Below are 19,165 nucleotides of genomic sequence, written 5' to 3' on the forward strand. Positions count from 1 at the left end.
GAGTGTGGATACCGAATTTGGTTGCTCTAGCTTTTATAGTCTCTGAGATCTAGGCGCTAATGTATTACTCTAAGCAAAGCCGGCTATGCTACGTGTGTGTTAGAGAGAGACAGGGCGAGAAAAAATGAAATTGTTTTCTTGATGCTGGCTATAATAATAATACGATCTAATTCACATTCTGCAGTCTAAAAGATATGGTCATTCTCTACGATTCTGCGTTTTTAGTTTTCTCATATCTTTAAAATTGTGGATGCCACAGATTTTCGTTCTTTGTGGGGGCGGAAGTGGGCGGGGCGAAGTTTTGAAGTTTTTTTGTAGCAGTGAAATATCACAGAAGTCTGGATCCATAACATCGTTGCTCTAGCTCTTATAGTCTTTGAGCACTAGGCGCTCATAGGGACGGACAGACGGACAGACGGACGGACGGACAGACGGACAGACGGACAGACGGAAAGACAGACATGGCTCAATCGACTCGGCTATTGATGCTGATCAAGAATATATATACTTTATGGGGTCGGAAACGATTCCTTCTGGACGTTACACACATCCACTTTTACCACAAATCTAATATACCCCAAAACTCATTTTGAGTATCGGGTATAATCAGTCTGAGCGTGACGTCGGGTGCTGCGTAGCCCCTGCAAATTGATTTGTTCCTTTTGGCTATAAAAATGATCTGATCTGATCCAGATTCAGCAGCAATCTGATATATATATATAGTGACATATCCATAATTCCCCACATCCCATACACATTATGTTTATGTACAATTCATCCACCCCATCCACACAAGTAACAGGACCCCACTCTAGAATCAATAACTGTTTCTTCCCATACTCCAAGCTAGGGCCCCCCATAATATAAACAATGGACCACATTGTTTCATCAACATTAGAACCACGCCACTCTCGAGAAATCGATTCTTAAGAATCACGCCACTCATGAGGACCAATCAAAGCTAGACATAAAACCAAGGAGTATCACATTCCTAGCTCCGTCATGTAATGCAACCCCGATCGCCAGCCGTGGATGCCTTTCATCAAAGCCGACGCATCCCCAAATATCGATCTAGGAACGGACCCCCCCGACACGAAGATGCAGCCGAGGAAAGCAACGCCCGAAGCCAGAGTCGGGAGTTCCAAGAGAAGGGCTCATGGAAACTAGCCAGCAGCAGAGAGATCAGTTCCGTTTGAGACAAGCAGACGTAAAGTTAAGTCGGGGAATTCAACCAATCTTGTGACATAAAGAAATTAAGTACTAAAAATAAAATCTTTTTTAAAAACTAAATTTCGAGTTGCGGATATTTAACTGGCGCAGCCGGTAGGATTTCGTTTAAAATTAACTCCTATATTTCGGTAATGGTCAGCTTGTGTAATTTCTAATTACTGTGATCACGTAATCCCGGAATCGTTTATAAAATTGTGAAATCCGCCAAAGAACCTATGTGTTACGAGCACATACGATTAGCAAAACTAAAATTAAGTGAACTGAAGTAAGCGGAGATAGTGATCCACCAAGAACAGTGAAACACTAAGTACAAAATCAAAAAACTTACAAGTGAACCAAAATAAAGTTAAAAACTACTGAAAACAAAACAAAACCCAATCAACACCAACACATGGCGTTACCACCACTATCATTGAGCGAAATCCACTTAAACCAAGCACTGCTGTCGATCAGACAAATACCTGCCTATGACGGTTCATCTGGACAGCTAAGCTCATTTATCAAACGAATCGAATATGTATGCGGATTATATCCAACTGAAGATCTTCGCCAACAAAGGATCCTATTTGGAGCGACCGAGATCCAACTGTCAGGAGAGGCACAACGCATATCGCAAATGATACAACCCAACACGTGGCTCGAACTGAAGACGGCGCTGATCAACGAGTTCAAAAATCACACACCATATGAAGAACTCTTACGACAACTATACACCACCAGATTCAACGGCAGTCTTCGTAAGTTTATAGAAGAATTAGAGATAAAAGCATTATTAATAAACAATAAGCTAAACTTAGAAAACATACCAGAAAATAATGTGATTTATAAAAACGCTTTGAACAACACAATTAAAGATGTCATTACTCGAAAACTTCCTGACAGAATGTTCATGACCTTAGCAAGAAAAGATATTACCACATTGTCTAATCTTAAGAAGGCAGCACAAGAAGAAGGATTGTACGAAGCTAGTACAACAGATTCAGGTACAAATAAAGATCAATCGAAATCGTCTCAATCAAATCGAAAGAATGTTGGAAACTATTATCCAAATTATAATACTACTAACTATCACAATCAAACTCAGAGTTCATCTGGAACAGGTCAGACTAATCGAACAAATCAAAATCAAAATTCCCAAAATCCTGGATTATACAATGAGTTCAAAAATTCCTTGAATCAAGGTAGGGCTCAGAATCCATTCAATCAGCAAATATCTCAAAACCAAGCTAGTGGGAGTGGACCCAACCAACCTACTAAAAGAGGGAGGGAGAGCCAGAGTGGCCAAACGAAGATGGACGTAAATTTTCATCAAGCCGGTAGGAAAATAACTCATTATAAATCAAAATTCAAGAAAAAGAAGAAATCTAATAGAAGCAAATATAATAATTCCAGAGAAACCGAGGAAGTTAATGGAATCGGCGAACTTCAACACAATTAAAATCCTCATCTTCCTCATAATTACCATCGTAATGGCACAGGGCCAAAACATAGAAATAAATCCTATAAAATCCCAAAACGGATATATGATATTCAAAACTGGATCGATTAACATACCTATCAATTACGAATACCATTATCTAACTGTTAATGTAACTAAAACCGAAGAACTATACCAAAATTTATTAAAGCAAGCCCCTAAATTCCAGGACATAATCCAAATAAAATATCTAGTAGACAAATTGCAAAGAGAAATGAACGGGCTAAAAATAACCAAAAGAAATAAAAGAGGCCTAATCAATATAGTAGGAACAGCCTACAAATATCTTTTGGAACACTAGATCAGGAAGATAAAGTCGATTTGGAACAAAAAATAGAAAATTTAGCCAGCCATAGCATTCAAATGAATGAACTAAATTTGGTAATAGATGCAGTTAATAGCGGAATAAACGTTATAAACAAACTAAATGAAGAAAATGACATTTGATATTCAATCTACAACATTTCACAGAATATATCGGAGATATAGAACTAGGTATGCAATTAACTAGGCTCGGTATATTTAATCCAAAATTATTAAAACAAGACTACCTGGAACAAATAAATTCTGAGAAAATACTAAATATAAAAACCTCCACATGGCTAAAATCCGATACCAACGAAAATCTAATAATTTCCAACATTCCCAAAGACATTAAAAAAGTACCAATCTATAAAATCGTTCCGTATCCAGACGAATTAAATAACATGTTAACAGATATGACATACGACAAGTACTACATAAAAAATGAAGAAGTATTTGTTAAAGAAACTAGATTGAAAACCAATGACAATTGTATAAAAGGAATTTTAATGCAAATTCCCACTAAATGTCCATATTCCAAAACTTTTCAAAACTTTCAAATTAACTTTATTGAACCCAATATACTAATCACATGGAATCTTCCAAAAACAACGCTAAACCAGAATTGTGTAAACCAAGAAATCATAGCGGAAGGAAATACCATTATAAAAATCTACAACTGTTCAATCCAATTAAATGAATTTACAATATCAAACACAATGTTAGATTTTGCCCAGAATGTTTATGTCAACAACAACATAACTAAAATAAAACCACTGTCGTATGTCCAAACTAATTAAATAATTATGCAATACACCAAATATAGTAACCTATTACAAATAAGTCTACTAATTTCATTTGTCATAATTATATTAGTACTACTAAGTTATGTAGCTGTTAAATTTAAGAAAACTTCTAAAAGAGTCACGGTTAAATGTATTAACCCTATAATAGAAGCAGAAGAGGAACCAACCTCAGCCACCGCACTTGACACCCCGTCACTATACCCGAGGGTAATCGCCTAGGAACAGGCTAATAACAAACGTTGGGGGAGTGACATATCCATAATTCCCCACATCCCATACACATTATGTTTATGTACAATTCATCCACCCCATCCACACAAGTAACAGGACCCCACTCAAGAATCAATAACTGTTTCTTCCCAGACTCCAAGCTAGGGCCCCCCATAATATAAACAATTGACCACATTGTTTCTTCAACATTAGAATCACGCCACTCTCGAGAGAGCGATTCGTTAGAATCACGCCACTCATGAGGACCAATCAAAGCTAGACATAAAACCAAGGAGTATCACATTCCTAGCTCCGTCATGTAATGCAACACCGATCGCCAGCAGTGGATGCCTTTCATCAAAGCCGACGCATCCCCAAATATCGATCCAGGCACGTACGCCACCGACACGAAGATGCAGCCGAGGAAAGCAACGCCCGAAGCCAGAGTCGGGAGTTCCAAGAGAAGGGCTCATGGAAACTAGCCAGCAGCAGAGAGATCAGTTCCGTTTGAGACAAGCAGACGTGAAGTTAAGTCGGGGAATTCAACCAATCTTGTGACATAAAGAAATTAAGTACTAAAAATAAAATCTTTTTTAAAAATCAAATTTCGAGTTGCGGATATTTAACTATATATATGATCATTTTCTATGATTCTGCGTTTTTAGTTTTCTCGTATCCTCAATATTGTGGATGCAACAGATTTTCGTCCTTTGTGGGGGCGGAATGGGGTGGGGCGAAATTTTGAGATATACGTTTTATAGTGAGATCTAACAGGAGTGCGGATACCAAATTTGGTTACTCTAGCCTTAATAGTCTCTGAGATTTGTGAATATCCCCAGATTTTCGTCCTTTGCTGGGGCGGAAGGGGGTGTGGCGAAATTTTGAAATAAACTCGTCTCGGTCCGAGATATTAGGAGTGTGGATACCGAATTTGGTTGCTCTAGCTTTTATAGTCTCTGAGATCTAGGCGCTAATGTATTACTCTAAGCAAAGCCGGCTATGCTACGTGTGTGTTAGAGAGAGACAGGGCGAGAAAAAATGAAATTGTTTTCTTGATGCTGGCTATAATAATAATACGATCTAATTCACATTCTGCAGTCTAAAAGATATGGTCATTCTCTACGATTCTGCGTTTTTAGTTTTCTCATATCTTTAAAATTGTGGATGCCACAGATTTTCGTTCTTTGTGGGGGCGGAAGTGGGCGGGGCGAAGTTTTGAAGTTTTTTTGTAGCAGTGAAATATCACAGAAGTCTGGATCCATAACATCGGTTCTCTAGCTCTTATAGTCTTTGAGCACTAGGCGCTCATAGGGACGGACAGACGGACAGACGGACGGACGGACAGACGGACAGACGGAAAGACAGACATGGCTCAATCGACTCGGCTATTGATGCTGATCAAGAATATATATACTTTATGGGGACGGAAACGATTCCTTCTGGACGTTACACACATCCACTTTTACCACAAATCTAATATACCCCAATACTCATTTTGAGTATCGGGTATAATCAGTCTGAGCGTGACGTCGGGTGCTGCGTAGCCACTGCAAATTGATTTGTTCCTTTTGGTTATAAAAATGATCTGATCTGATCCAGATTCAGCAATCTGATATATATGATCATTATCTATGATTCTGCGTTTTTAGTTTTCTCGTATCCTCAATATTGTGGATGCAACAGATTTTCGTCCTTTGTGGGGGCGGAATGGGGTGGGGCGAAATTCGGAGATAAACGTTTTATAGTGAGATCTAACAGGAGTGCGGATACCAAATTTGGTTACTCTAGCGTTAATTGTCTCTGAGATTTGTAAATATTCCCAGATTTTCGTCCATTGCGGGGGCGGAAGGGGGTGTGTCGAAATTTTGAAACAAACTCGTCTCGGTCCGATATATTAGGAGTGTGGATACCAAATTTGGTTGCTCTAGCTTTTATAGTCTCTGAGATCTAGGCGCTAATGTTTTACTCTAAGCAGAGCCGGCTTTGCTACGTGTGTGTTAGAGAGAGACAGGGCGAGAAAAAATGAAATTGTTTTTATACCCGATACTCTAAATGAGTATTGGGGTATATTAGATTTGTGGTAAAAGTGGATGTGTGTAACGTCCAAAAGGAATCGTTTCCGACCCCATAAAGTATATATATTCTTGATCAGCATCAATAGCCGAGTCGATTGAGCCATGTCTGTCTGTCCGTCTGTCCGTCCGTCCGTCTGTCCGTCTGTCAGTCCGTCCGTCCCCTTCAGCGCCTAGTTCTCAAGAGCGCTAAGAGCGAGAGCAACGATGTTTTGGATCCAAACTTCTGTGATATGTCACTGCTACAAGAATATTTCAAAACTTTGCCCCGCCCACTTCCGCCCCCACAAAGGGCGAAAATCTGTGGCATCCACAATTTCGACGATACGAGAAAACTAAAAACGCAGAATCATAGATAATGATCATATATATCAGATTGCTGAATCTGGATTAGATCAGATCATTTTTATAGCCAAAAGGAACAAATCAATTTGCAGTGGCTACGCAGCGCCCGACGTCACGCTCAGACTGATTTTCTGTCTCTCTCGCACGCACTCTTTGTCGTGTCGTTTAATATTAGCGGCGTCTGCAGGAGGAGAGCCATACTGACTTAGTATCGGGTATAAATGTAGAGTTGCGGTGTCCGCAGCAACTCACAACGTTCCCCCTCGTTTTATTGTGGATTTACCACCGATGGGAGAATCTCACCTCCATAAAGGATATACAGGCTACAAAAAAGGACTCAACCAGGTGCAGGGAAGGCACAGCAAGTGGCGGATTATTAGGGCTTTTGCGGGGGCCCATTCCAATACCAAAAACCCCAAGGACGTAGACACTTTAATAGCAGTTAATTGAATAAGAACACACTGGATACAGCAAAGAAATCATATGCATTTCCTTCAGCAAACGAAACTCACGTGGAAGCATTCACAGATGCATAATTGATTTACTTTTTGTTCTTTATTTAAATTTTGTGTATTCATTATAATTATATTGTACAATTTGTTTTATTTTGTTCGTTTGTCATTCTCAAGTTGGACATTTGCCTCTCACACGATCCATGGAGTGCGTACCACTTGTTCTCAGCTTCAGTTTCAGTTTGATTTTCACTTTTTTTTGTTGGTTTTTTGCTTTTCTATTTTTCGCGGAATCGTTTCCAACAGTAACAAAAAATAAATTATTGGCTTTTAAAATATATGTGTATGTGTTTGTATACAATATATAGAAAGAGCATAGAACTTAGGGGTTACAATAAACTAAACATAAAGATTTATAACATTCCGGCAAGATTTTCGATTGTTCTTCATCATTTCATATCATATCGTATCGTATCATATCATATCATATCATCTGATCGCGTATCATTTAATATAATATTGTATAATCTTGAATAGAGTACAGTACGTTTAGAATTAAGTGCTAAAACTAAAAACAAATTGTGATGTACAACACCTCGACTGTCGTGGGCAAAAGACGGGAATTCGAATTCCGATTGCGATTCTGATTACCCTGTAAACTCCCATAAACAGTCAAAGTCAAAGAAGTAGAAAGATAGCATTGTAAGGGGGGTTTGAGGAGGGAGGACGAGGGACGAGGGTGAGAGAGTAGAGTACAAATAGCAGTAGCAATGGAAGTGGAAGGGGGATTACAATTAATAAACAAATAATAATAATATTGAGCATTGAACGCGTACTGTTCAGAGTGGTAGCAATCGATGCGGAATATTCGTGGCACCAGGCAGGTCGGGTCTCGATCGATCTCTCGCAGAGCCCCCTGCCTGGATTGCGCCTAGATTGGATTGTACGCAAAACATTTCGTTAATTAAATTAAACTGTTAATTATGGCAAACAAAGATTGTAAACGCATTCCTGCTATGCGATAAACATATGTGTGTCTGTATGTATACATATATATCTGTAACTGTGTATCTCTTTATATATAATCGAATGTCGGTTATTGCATGGTGCTACAATCGGATCTTGCTTTCTTCCATTCTTGAGTTTTGAATCAACTTTCACGAGTTTCTCGAGATTGTTCTTTTTCTTTTTAGATATTTTTGTTTGTTTTACAACAAATGCACACAAATTTACTTCAACGTTTTTTTTGTTTGTTTTTTGTGGTTTTGTTTCGATATTGTTTTGCCTTATCTGGGACTTAACCACGATTTTTATCAACATGTTTTATTGCAGAGTGTACTTATCGCTATGTGTATCCCTAAAGTTACGGATAGTTATGCTTTCTTTTCTTTTGGACAATGTCAAAGTAATTTTCGCTTCAAATTTCCGTTTCTTTTTTTTCTTTTCTTTCAGAGATCCTAATTATATATAACATAACAGAGTGGGCCGAATAGTAGAGGGAAGGTAACGGGTAACGAGTTACGAGATTGGGAAACAGAAATATATAACAAACGATTTGTTTTTGTTTTGTTTTTGTTTTTGTGTGGGCTTATCCAAAAATAATTGTACAATTTATATTCAACAAGTAAACGCTTACGACAAACATACATACATGTATCTCTAGGGTGTGTTTATATATAGAATTAAAGGTTCTAAAAGATAGATTCTGTAACTCTTACTTGCCCTGGACCTAAGGTCTAAGCATAAGCAGGGGAGCGGAAGCGAAACTTATGTGCTACTGGACAGACAGCTTTTGCACTACATACATACAGACGAGTGTATGTATATCTATATACACTCAATATATATCAATATATATGGTACTATATACGCATAAATACACATTACGATTATGATTAGGACTTAGACAATATTACAATATCTATAAACATAGCGAGAATTTCAAATTTGATCAAAAAATTTTCAGTAATCTCATTGTTGCTAAATCTAAATCGAATTTTATGCATATGTCTATATGCTTATGTATATTTATATGGTTATGTATATATTGTATTAGCATTTCTATATATCCATCCATTTTTGTAGCAACTTGGATGGGCTCTGGCCGCACATTACAACTACACTACGATTTAGGCTTAGGCTTTATGGAAAATGGCTTATTGAAACAACTTGTGTGTGTGTTGTTGGCAAAAATTGTGTCCATATTTTTGTGTATTGTGAGTGGATGCTCCTGCTACTGGTTGGGCAGCTCCGTCAGCGTCACATCGTACAGATCGTCCTCGATCTGCTGCACCTCCAGCAAGAAGATGTCCTCATTGCAGTAGAACGATATCATATCATCGTCAATTTTCGCAGTAATCCTGCAACGAAAGCATTGGCAAATACACACGGTTAGCCCTTGGTTTCGGGTAGTTCAGGGATTCAGATAACGATAGAGATCAGTAGGGACAACGACAACACCCATGCAAATACTTGATTGGTTAGCACACGACAAACAGGGTGAGAAGTGCGGGGTTAGATGATCTTTGGGGTAGCGGGAAGTTCTGATTCCTGGTGCACTTGCACTCTGTGTGTTTGTGTGTGTCTGTGTCTGTGCATGTGTGTCTGTGTGTGCAGTAGCACTCTGATCCGTTAAGACTTGCTACTTACCCCTTCTTGTTTGTGCGATAAATGCTATTTATGCTCGTTGTTGAGATTTTGTATTTGTTTTCAATCTGCAATTCAGAAACGAGAGAAATATGATGTTTTGTTTTGTCTTTTGTTTGTGTGGATTTTTTGTTGCTGCTCTGCTTCTCTCTAAACTAAACTAAACTCAACTAAACGAAAATATTTCTCTTATAACTCGTTTTTCTCTGTGTAATTTTGTTCATTTTGCGTCCAGCCAGTGCCAATCTTTCGAATGATCTGTGTGTGTAAGTTAACACCCTAAGAGTTCAATACACTTATTTCCAATTAAAACAGAAAAAAGTATAAAAATTCTTGCCCAATAGTTTATTACCCAATTGTAATAACAATGCGCAAGAATTCTGTCACAATTTACACAAAAAGTAAAAACCATTTCCTGCCTAAAACAAGAACCGAAACATTGTATTTCTGGAAGTGCTTATGCGCTCCACTTCAAGTCATCACTTCACGAGAAACCATCGCCCCCACCCCGTCTTCGACGTCGCGACTGCGATAATGTCGACAATGCATTTTTGATGACTCCGCTGTTCTTCACCCCCAACATCGACCAGCAACATTGACTTCCTATTGCCCGTCAATAACTGCAACTCCGCTGTCGCCACCGACGCCGCCGCCTACAATAATTCTGAAGACAACAATTCGGCCGACCCCAACAATTCGGCCTCTGCCGAAGTTCCTCTGCCGCGTTCATCCATAGGTTTCTTTAAGAATTATAATTCTAGATTTAAGCAGTCACATTCTGATATTCATTAAAAGCACTTCGCTAAAGTGAACAGAATCAAAATAATCTTTTATTTTGTCCTTCGAATAAGGATAAAATTAACTGGCGCCCGAGCAGGGACCTGACTAGTGAACAAAACAGCAAAAAGTTTAGTACGTTCGCGAAAACTGTAAAAACTTGCAGCCGTCGGTCTCAATAATAATTACTCACAATATTTACATATATATCTGTAACTGTGTATCTCTTTATATATAATCGAATGTCGGTTATTGCATGGTGCTACAATCGGATCTTGCTTTCTTCCATTCTTGAGTTTTGAATCAACTTTCACGAGTTTCTCGAGACTGTCCGGTATAACCCATCGGTGACTCCAATTCCTGAAAGTTCTGTACTCAGGAAAACCAACCAAAAAGGAGCGAAGTCCAGGAACCTCAGTAAGGTGATACCATCATAAAAGGGACCAATTCCGGATCGCCCGTTGGAGGAGCCACATCCAACATGTTAAGGTAAGTAAAACAAAACGACGAAAACAAAAAAACATTTTTTTCAAGTGAAAATAAAATAAAGTGAAGGAAAAAATTCACAAAAGTGAAACAATTAAAAAAAAAAAAAAAAATCCGCGCGATACAAAAATTTATAAAACGGGAAACAAAAACCCCAAAAGGAAAAAGAAAATAAAAACCTAAACCTACGAAAGCTAAAAAAAACAAAATACCTATTCACATATTTCAAAAACCATATTCATATCTTACAAATACTTAATACTTGCACATAATGGCAAATCCTAATAACCTAATCAGACCTGCCGTTCTGGTTCAAGACCCCAATGCTGGTACAAATATGAGTAGGCAAGAAATTACATCCTTGGTAACCAATTTAGTGTACACTTTATTCGAACGAGCCTCACCTAACCCTAACACCGACTCCCTCAACGCAGCTGATCAAGAAGTAAACCCTGCACTTCCTCACCATGCGAGTGACTACGACAAAATCCCAGACTTAGTGAAAAGTATTCGGGAATTTTCGGGAAGCTTAAACGAATTTAGTTCCTGGAAGAAGGGAGTAGATAGGATTCTAGTGGACTTTGCAGACATAGTAGGAACCCGAAAGTACGTTGGGATCCTTCAAGTCATTCGAAACAAGATAGTCGGAAATGCCGATACGGCATTAGAATCATACAACATTCCTCTTAATTGGAATGCTATTTCCAAATGTTTAACCCTACACTATGGTGACAAGAGAGACCTGAGTACATTAGAGTACCAGATGACCATGCTAGTGCAGGGAAATCAACAGTCAGTGGAAGATTATCATCAAGTCGTTTATCACCAAATGTCACTGATTCTAAATAAAATAGGTTGCATGGAATTAGGAAGGGAAGCAGAACAATTAATGACCAAACTATACCGCGATAAAGCTTTAGATACTTTTGTCAGAGGACTACGAGGAGATCTTCATCGACTCCTGGGTATGAAAGAACCAGCAGACCTCCCATCAGCTCTACACCTTTGTTTAAAATTAGAAAACCAGAACTATCGTTCCAATTATGCTAACGCCAAAGCACCCACTATTGGATTTAGGGGATCAAACCAAAAACCAATTCCAGCACCCCGATCAAATATCAGCTATAATAACTTTAGGCAACCTCTTCAGTACCACCAGTATAATCAATATAAACCTTCAGTTCCTCCCAGACAAAACTATAATTACCAAACACCTCAAGTTACACAGAGTTATCCCCGTCAACAATTCCCTCAGAATAACATTCCGAATCGTCCGATCGCACCAAAGCCAATGCCAAAACCAGAACCAATGGAGATAGATCCAAGTCTCCATACTAGAAATGTCAACTATATGAATCGTCCGCATTTTCAAGCAGGAAAACGACCCCCAACAACTCAAAATGTAATAGAAAAAAGACAAAGACAATTCAATCCAAACTGGCGAAACCGACGAAACTTAAACGCAACTTTGGCTGAATACGAACAACTGAAAGATGAGTATGAAAACGAAAATGACGTTGAACAAACCCTTGAGGAGTATGCTCAAGAACCAGATACAGACAATAACGACTCGAATCTCGAACAACTAAGTGACTTACATTTTTTAGAATAAAAAACTCCTCACTACCCTATATAGAGTGTAGATTGAGGAGTGGACAGACCTTAAAAATCTTAGTAGATACCGGCTCTAATAAAAGCTATATTCAACCCCAACATGTTAATAACCCAATTTTAAACCAAAAACCTTTTAACGCTATCACCGTTAGTGGTAGCATAAAAATAAAAATAACACACCATAAAATTGCAAACCTTTTCAATATCCCTAATATTAATGTAAAATTCTTTCTGTTACCCACCTTAAAATCATTTGACGCCATACTAGGAAATGACTACCTCAAAGAATTAGGAGCAGTCATTGACATAAAAAAACGAACACTAACAATAAACAATGGGCATGTTATTCCGATAAAGGAAAAATTCTTGGAAGCAGTGAATGTCATATTCAATAGGACAGAACATCTAACAGAAACACAAAAACTAACCCTTGAAAACCTCTTTAAAACACACTCTAATTTGTTCGCAGATCCAAACAGAAAACTTACTTACACCACAAACATTAAAGCAGAAATCCGCACCACCTCTGATACTCCAGTTTATTCACGATGTTACCCCCTACCAGTGGGATCCATTAAAGAAGTAGAGAAACAAATAAAAGAACTACTAGATGACGGGATAATTAGACCATCTAGGTCCCCGTACAATTCCCCGAAAAAAATGGATGTCTCTCAAAAGAAACGAGGGGGAACGTTGTGAGTTGCAGCGGACTCTACAGTTATACCCGATACTAATTCAGTATGGCTCTCCTCCGGCAGACGCCGCTAATATTGAACGACACGACAAAGAGTGCGTGCGAGAGAGACAGAAAATCAGTCTGAGCGTGACGTCGGGGGCTGCGTAGCCAGTGCAAATTGATTTGTTCCTTTTGGCTATAAAAATTATCTAATCTGATCCAGATTCAGCAATCTGATAGATATGATCATTATCTATGATTCTGCGTTTTTAGTTTTCTCGTATCCTCAATATTGTGGATGCAACAGATTTTCGTCCTTTGTGGGGGCGGAAGGGGGTGGGGCGAAATTTTGAGATATACGTTTTAAAGTAAGATATAACAGGAGTGCGGATACCAAATTTGGTTACTCTAGGCTTAATAGTCTCTGAGATTTGTGAATATCCCCAGATTTTCATCCTTTGCGGGGGCGGAAGGGGGTGTGGCGAAATTTTGAAACAAACTCGTCTCGGTCCGATATATTAGGAGTGTGGATACCAAATTTGGTTGCTCTTGCTTTTATAGTCTCTGAGATCTAGGCGCTAATGTTTTACTCTAAGCAAAGCCGGCTATGCTACGTGTGTGTTAGAGTAGGACAGGGCGAGAAAAAATGAAATTGTTTTCTTGATGCTGGCTATAATAATAATACGATCTTATTCAAAATCTGCAGTCTAAAAGATATGGTCATTCTCTACGATTCTGCGCTTTTGGTTTTCTCGTATCTTTAAAATTGTGGATGCCACAGATTTTCGTCCTTTGTGGGGGCGGAAATGGGCGGGGCGAAGTTTTGAAATATTTTTGTAGCAGTGACATATCACAGAAGTCTGGATCCAAAACATCGTTGCTCTAGCTCTTATAGTCTTTGAGCACTAGGCGCTAATAGGGACGGACAGACGGACAGACGGACGGACGGACAGACGGACAGACAGACATGGCTCAATCGAGGATGCTGATCAAGAATATATATACTTTATGGGGTCGGAAACGATTTCTTCTGGACGTTACACACATCCACTTTTACCACAAATCTAATATACCCCAATACTCATTTTGAGTATCGGGTATAAAAATTCAGAGTAGTCATCGACTACAGGAAACTGAATTTAGTTACTGTTGCCGATAAATATCCCATTCCAAATATAAATGAAGTTTTATCACAACTAGGAAACAACAAGTTCTTTTCAGTACTAGATCTTAAAAGTGGTTTCCATCAAATTCTATTAAAAAAATTAGATATCGAAAAAACTGCATTCTCCATCAACAACGGTAAATACGAATTCACACGTCTCCCCTTTGGACTAAAAAATGCACCGGCAATATTCCAACGCACCCTTGACGATATCCTACGACCACATATTGGTGAAATCTGCTATATTTATATTGACGACATAATTATTTTTGGGAAAGATGAAAAAACACATGCTAACAATCTCGCGACCATATTCGATACCCTTGAACAAGCCAATATTAAATGCCAACTCGACAAATGCGAGTTCTTTAAAAATAAAGTAGAATTTTTAGGATTTATTATTTCCGATAGAGGCATAGAAACCAATCCTGCAAAGGTGGAAGCCATTTCCAAGTATCCTTGTCCGAAAACATTAAAGGATCTCAGATCCTTCCTAGGATTGTCCGGTTACTATAGAAGATTCATAAAGGACTATGCAATGCTAGCCAAACCACTTACCTCATTATTAAGAGGGGAAGATGGTCGCGTATCTAAAAACAATTCGAGCAAAAAAATCATTCACCTTGACCCAGAGGCAATGGAAGCTTTCAAAAAACTCAAGAACACCCTCATTTCGACAGAAGTCATTTTACAATACCCAGATTTCAATAAAGAGTTTCAACTCACAACAGATGCCTCAAATTTCGCATTAGGAGCAGTTCTTGCTCAAAATGACAAACCAATATCCTTCATTTCCCGAACCCTTTCGAAAGCCGAAGAAAATTATGCAGCAAACGAAAAAGAAATGCTAGCAATAATATGGTCATTGAAGTCTTTGAGAAATTATCTCTATGGGGGAGCAAAGGTAAAAATTTTCACCGACCATCAACCCTTAACCCATTCCATGAGCGATTGGAATGGAAACGCGAGAATAAAACGATGGAGAACATTTTTGGAAGAGTACGACTATCAGCTAATCTACAAACCAGGAAAAGGCAATGTAGTAGCTGACTCTTTGTCCAGAATCAAGGAGATAAACTCCATCACGACACAACATAGTAGCCAAAGTTCCTCCGAAAGGTTAATTCATAGTATGGAAATACCAATAATTGCTTTTAAAAACCAAATCTTTATTATTCCAGGAAACGAAAATAATTACAAATTTAGTATACCATTTCCAACATTTCATCGACATGAAATTACACAAAACACATTCACCGAAGCTGATTTATTACAAATATTAAAAAAATACCTTAACCCCTCCGTTATTAATGGAATTCAAACAACCGAACACATTATGGGACAAATCCAAAAAATCCATCAAATTTCTTCCAATACAAAGTTAGATTCACACAAAGTAGAGTAGAAGATCTAAGTAACGAAAGCCAACAAGAAGAACTCATCGAAAAATTCTATTTTCCAAAAATGAAACAGAAAATTTCCACTATAGTAAAGCAGTGTCAGATTTGTAAGGAAGTAAAATACGACAGACTCCCCACTAATACCGAAATCGTGGAAACACCAATACCACAATATCCAGGTCACACTATTCACATTGATATTTATTCCACAGAAAGAAATTTAGTTTTGACAGCAATAGACAAATTTTCCAAATTAGCCCAAGGAAGAATCATCAAATCCAAATCCATCGAAGATAGAAAAACCATCCCTGCATGATATTCTGTTTTATTTCGGCGTACCAAAAAATGTAGTAATTGACAAAGAAAAATCCTTAAATTCAGCTTCCATAACGTTTATGATGAAAGACCAATTGGGAATTCAGATATTTACAGCTCCACCCTACAAAAGCTCAGTAAATGGACAGGTAGAAAGATTCCATTCAACCCTCTCAGAAATAATGCGGTGTTTAAAAAGTAAAGGAATCTATAGCACATTTCAAGAATTACTGAATCAGGCCATTTACGAGTACAATTTCTCGATACACTCAGTAACCAACAGAAAACCGTTAGAAGTATTCTTTGGTACAAACGTAACAACAAATCCTGACCAATACGAAATAAGCCGACAAAATAATATTGACAAACTTAAAAACGAGGGGGAACGGTGTGAGTTGCTGCGGACACCGCAACTCTACAGTTATACCCGATACTTAGTCAGTATGGCTCTCCTCCGGCAGACGCCGCTAATATTAAACGACACGACAAAGAGTGCGTGCGAGAGAGACAGAAAATCAGTCTGAGCGTGACGTCGGGCGCTGCGTAGCCAGTGCAAATTGATTTGTTCCTTTTGTGTATAAAAATGATCCGATCTGATCCAGATTCGGCAGTCTGATAGATATGGTCATTATCTATGATTCTGCGTTTTTAGTTTTCTCGAATCTGCAATATTGTGAATGCAACAGATTTTCGTCCTTTGTGGGGGCGGAAGGGGGTGTGGCGAAATTTGGACACGAAACGGTCAAGATCCGATATCACAGGAGTGTGGATACCAAATTTGGTTGCTCTGGCTCTTATAGGTTCTGAGATCCTTGAACTCATATTTTGCAATTGGCAAAGCCGACCATGAAACCTGTGTGTTAGAGAGAGACAGAGCGAGAAAGAATGAAATTGTTTTCTTGATTCTGGCTATAATAATAAATATACGATCTAGCTGAGATTTTACACTCTAGAACATATAGTCATCCTCTACGATTCTGCGTTTTTGGCTTTATCGTATCTTTAAAAATGTGGATGCCACAGATTTTCGTCCTTTGTGGGGGCGGAAGTGGGCGGGGCGAAGTTTTGAAATATTTTTGTAGGAGCGACATATCACAGAAGTCTGGATCCAAAACATCGTTGCTCTAGCTCTTATTGTCTTTGAGCACTAGGCGCTGAAGGGGACGGACAGACGGACAGACGGACGGACGGACAGACGGACAGACAGACATGGCTCAATCGACTCGGCTATTGATGCTGATCAAGAATATATATACTTTATGGGGTCGGAAACGATTCCTTCTGGACGTTACACACATCCACTTTTACCACAAATCTTATATACCCCAATACTCATTTTGAGTATCGGGTATAAAAAAAACGATAATCCTCCCCCCACCAGGTCAAGAAATATTCGTAAAAATAAACCCACGGTTAGGATCAAAATTGTCTCCAAGATTTAAAAAACAAACAGTAAAAGAAGACAATAACACTACAATTAAAACTGTGTCAGGAAAAATTGTTCACAAAAGTAACATAAAAAGTTAATAACTGTCCGATATTCATAGGTCCATGTCCATGTCCGTATTAAAATGACTAAAGGTTATATTATATGAAATAACTACACCCAAAACTAAAAGATTTCTCCGATTGCGGGTTCCATCCGATTATAGCACCACGAATCGGAAAATACCCGAAAATACAATTTTTTTACGATATTCTTCATTCTCTTCCAGATTGATAACATCATTACTCCTCCTACAATTAGTAGCTGGATCTATCGAAATAACCAACTATACCGATAGCCATGTTTTAACCATTCATACTAAAACAGGCAAACTAACCTCAGAACATACAAAACTAATTCATGTCATAGATTTAACACTAATAAAACAAACTCTAGACCAAACTCTTTGGTACATAGAAAAAGACCTAAAAAATAATGATTTTTATAATACCTTGGACCATGAAATAAACCAAACTTACCTTATATTAAATACACTTACACCCACTCGACACAGTAGATCTATAGATATGATCGGAACGGCATGGAAATATATAGCCGGAAGTCCCGATCATGATGACCTAAATATGATCCAAAATAATCTTAATGATATATTTTTTATTATAATAAGCAAATAGTAATAAATACACAATTTGAGAAACGAATAAACAAACTCACAGAAATAAACAATAGACTCTTGAATACAATAAAACGAGGGGGAACGTTGTGAGTTGCTGCGGACACCGCAACTCTACGGTTATACCCGATACTAAGTCAGTATGGCTCTCCTCCGGCAGACGCCGCTAATATTAAACGACACGACAAAGACTGCGTGCGAGAGAGACAGAAAATCAGTATGAGCGTGACGTCGGGCGCTGCGTAGCCACTGCAAATTGATTTGTTCCTATTGGCTATAAAAATGATCTGATCTGATCCAGATTCAGCAATCTGATAGATATGGTCATTATCTATGATTCTGCGTTTTTAGTTTTCTCGAACGTGCAATATTGTGGATGCAACAGATTTTCGTTCTTTGTGTTGGCGGAAGGGGTGGGGCGAAATTTTGAGATACACGTTTTATAGTAAGATCTAACAGAAGTGCGGATACCAAATTTGGTTACTCTAGCCTTAATAGTCTCTGAGATTTTTGAATATCCCCAGATTTTCGTCCTTTGCGGGGGCGGAAGGGGGTGTGGCGAAATTTTGAAACAAACTCGTCTCGGTCCGATATATTAGGAGTGTGGATACCAAATTTGGTTGCTCTAGCTTTTGTAGTCTCTGAGATCTAGGCGCTAATGTTTTACTCTAAGCAAAGCCGCCTATGCTACGTGTGTGTTAGAGAGAGAGACAGGGCGAGAAAAAATGAAATTGTTTTCTTGATGCTGGCTATAATAATGATACGACCCAATTCAGATTCCGCAGTCTTAAAGATATGGTCATTCTCTACAATTCTACGTTTTTGGTTTTCTCATATCTTTAAAATTGTGGATGCCACAGATTTTCGTCCTTTGTGGGGGCGGAAGTGGGCGGGGCGAAGTTTTGAAATATTTTTGTAGCAGTGACATATCACAGAAGTCTGGATCCAAAACATCGTTGCTCTAGCTCTTATAGTCTTTGAGCACTAGGCGCTGAAGGGGACGGACAGACGGACAGACGGACGGACGGACAGACAGACAGGGCTCAATCGACTCGGCTATTGATGCTGATC

The 19,165-nt window shown here is 38.5% G+C and overlaps 1 protein-coding gene across 8 annotated transcripts in view; it reads right to left on the minus strand.

Moving 5' to 3' along the window:
- Positions 1-6,983: 6,983 nt before the first annotated feature.
- The window catches only part of LOC117185806 (protein grainyhead-like), an 88,468-nt gene continuing 76,286 nt past the window's right edge, over positions 6,984-19,165 (minus strand). For all 8 annotated transcript variants that reach the window (XM_033398342.1, XM_033398340.1, XM_033398339.1 and 5 more), the window contains 2 exons: positions 9,545-9,609; positions 6,984-9,255 (listed from right to left, as the gene is read on the minus strand). In XM_033398342.1, the coding sequence (XP_033254233.1) occupies positions 9,129-9,255; positions 9,545-9,609 (192 nt within the window). In that variant the 3' untranslated portion in view covers positions 6,984-9,128. The remainder of the gene's footprint in view (positions 9,256-9,544; positions 9,610-19,165) is intronic.

Source organism: Drosophila miranda (assembly GCF_003369915.1).
Source record: "Drosophila miranda strain MSH22 chromosome Y unlocalized genomic scaffold, D.miranda_PacBio2.1 Contig_Y2_pilon, whole genome shotgun sequence".
NCBI classification, from domain to species: domain Eukaryota; kingdom Metazoa; phylum Arthropoda; class Insecta; order Diptera; family Drosophilidae; genus Drosophila; species Drosophila miranda.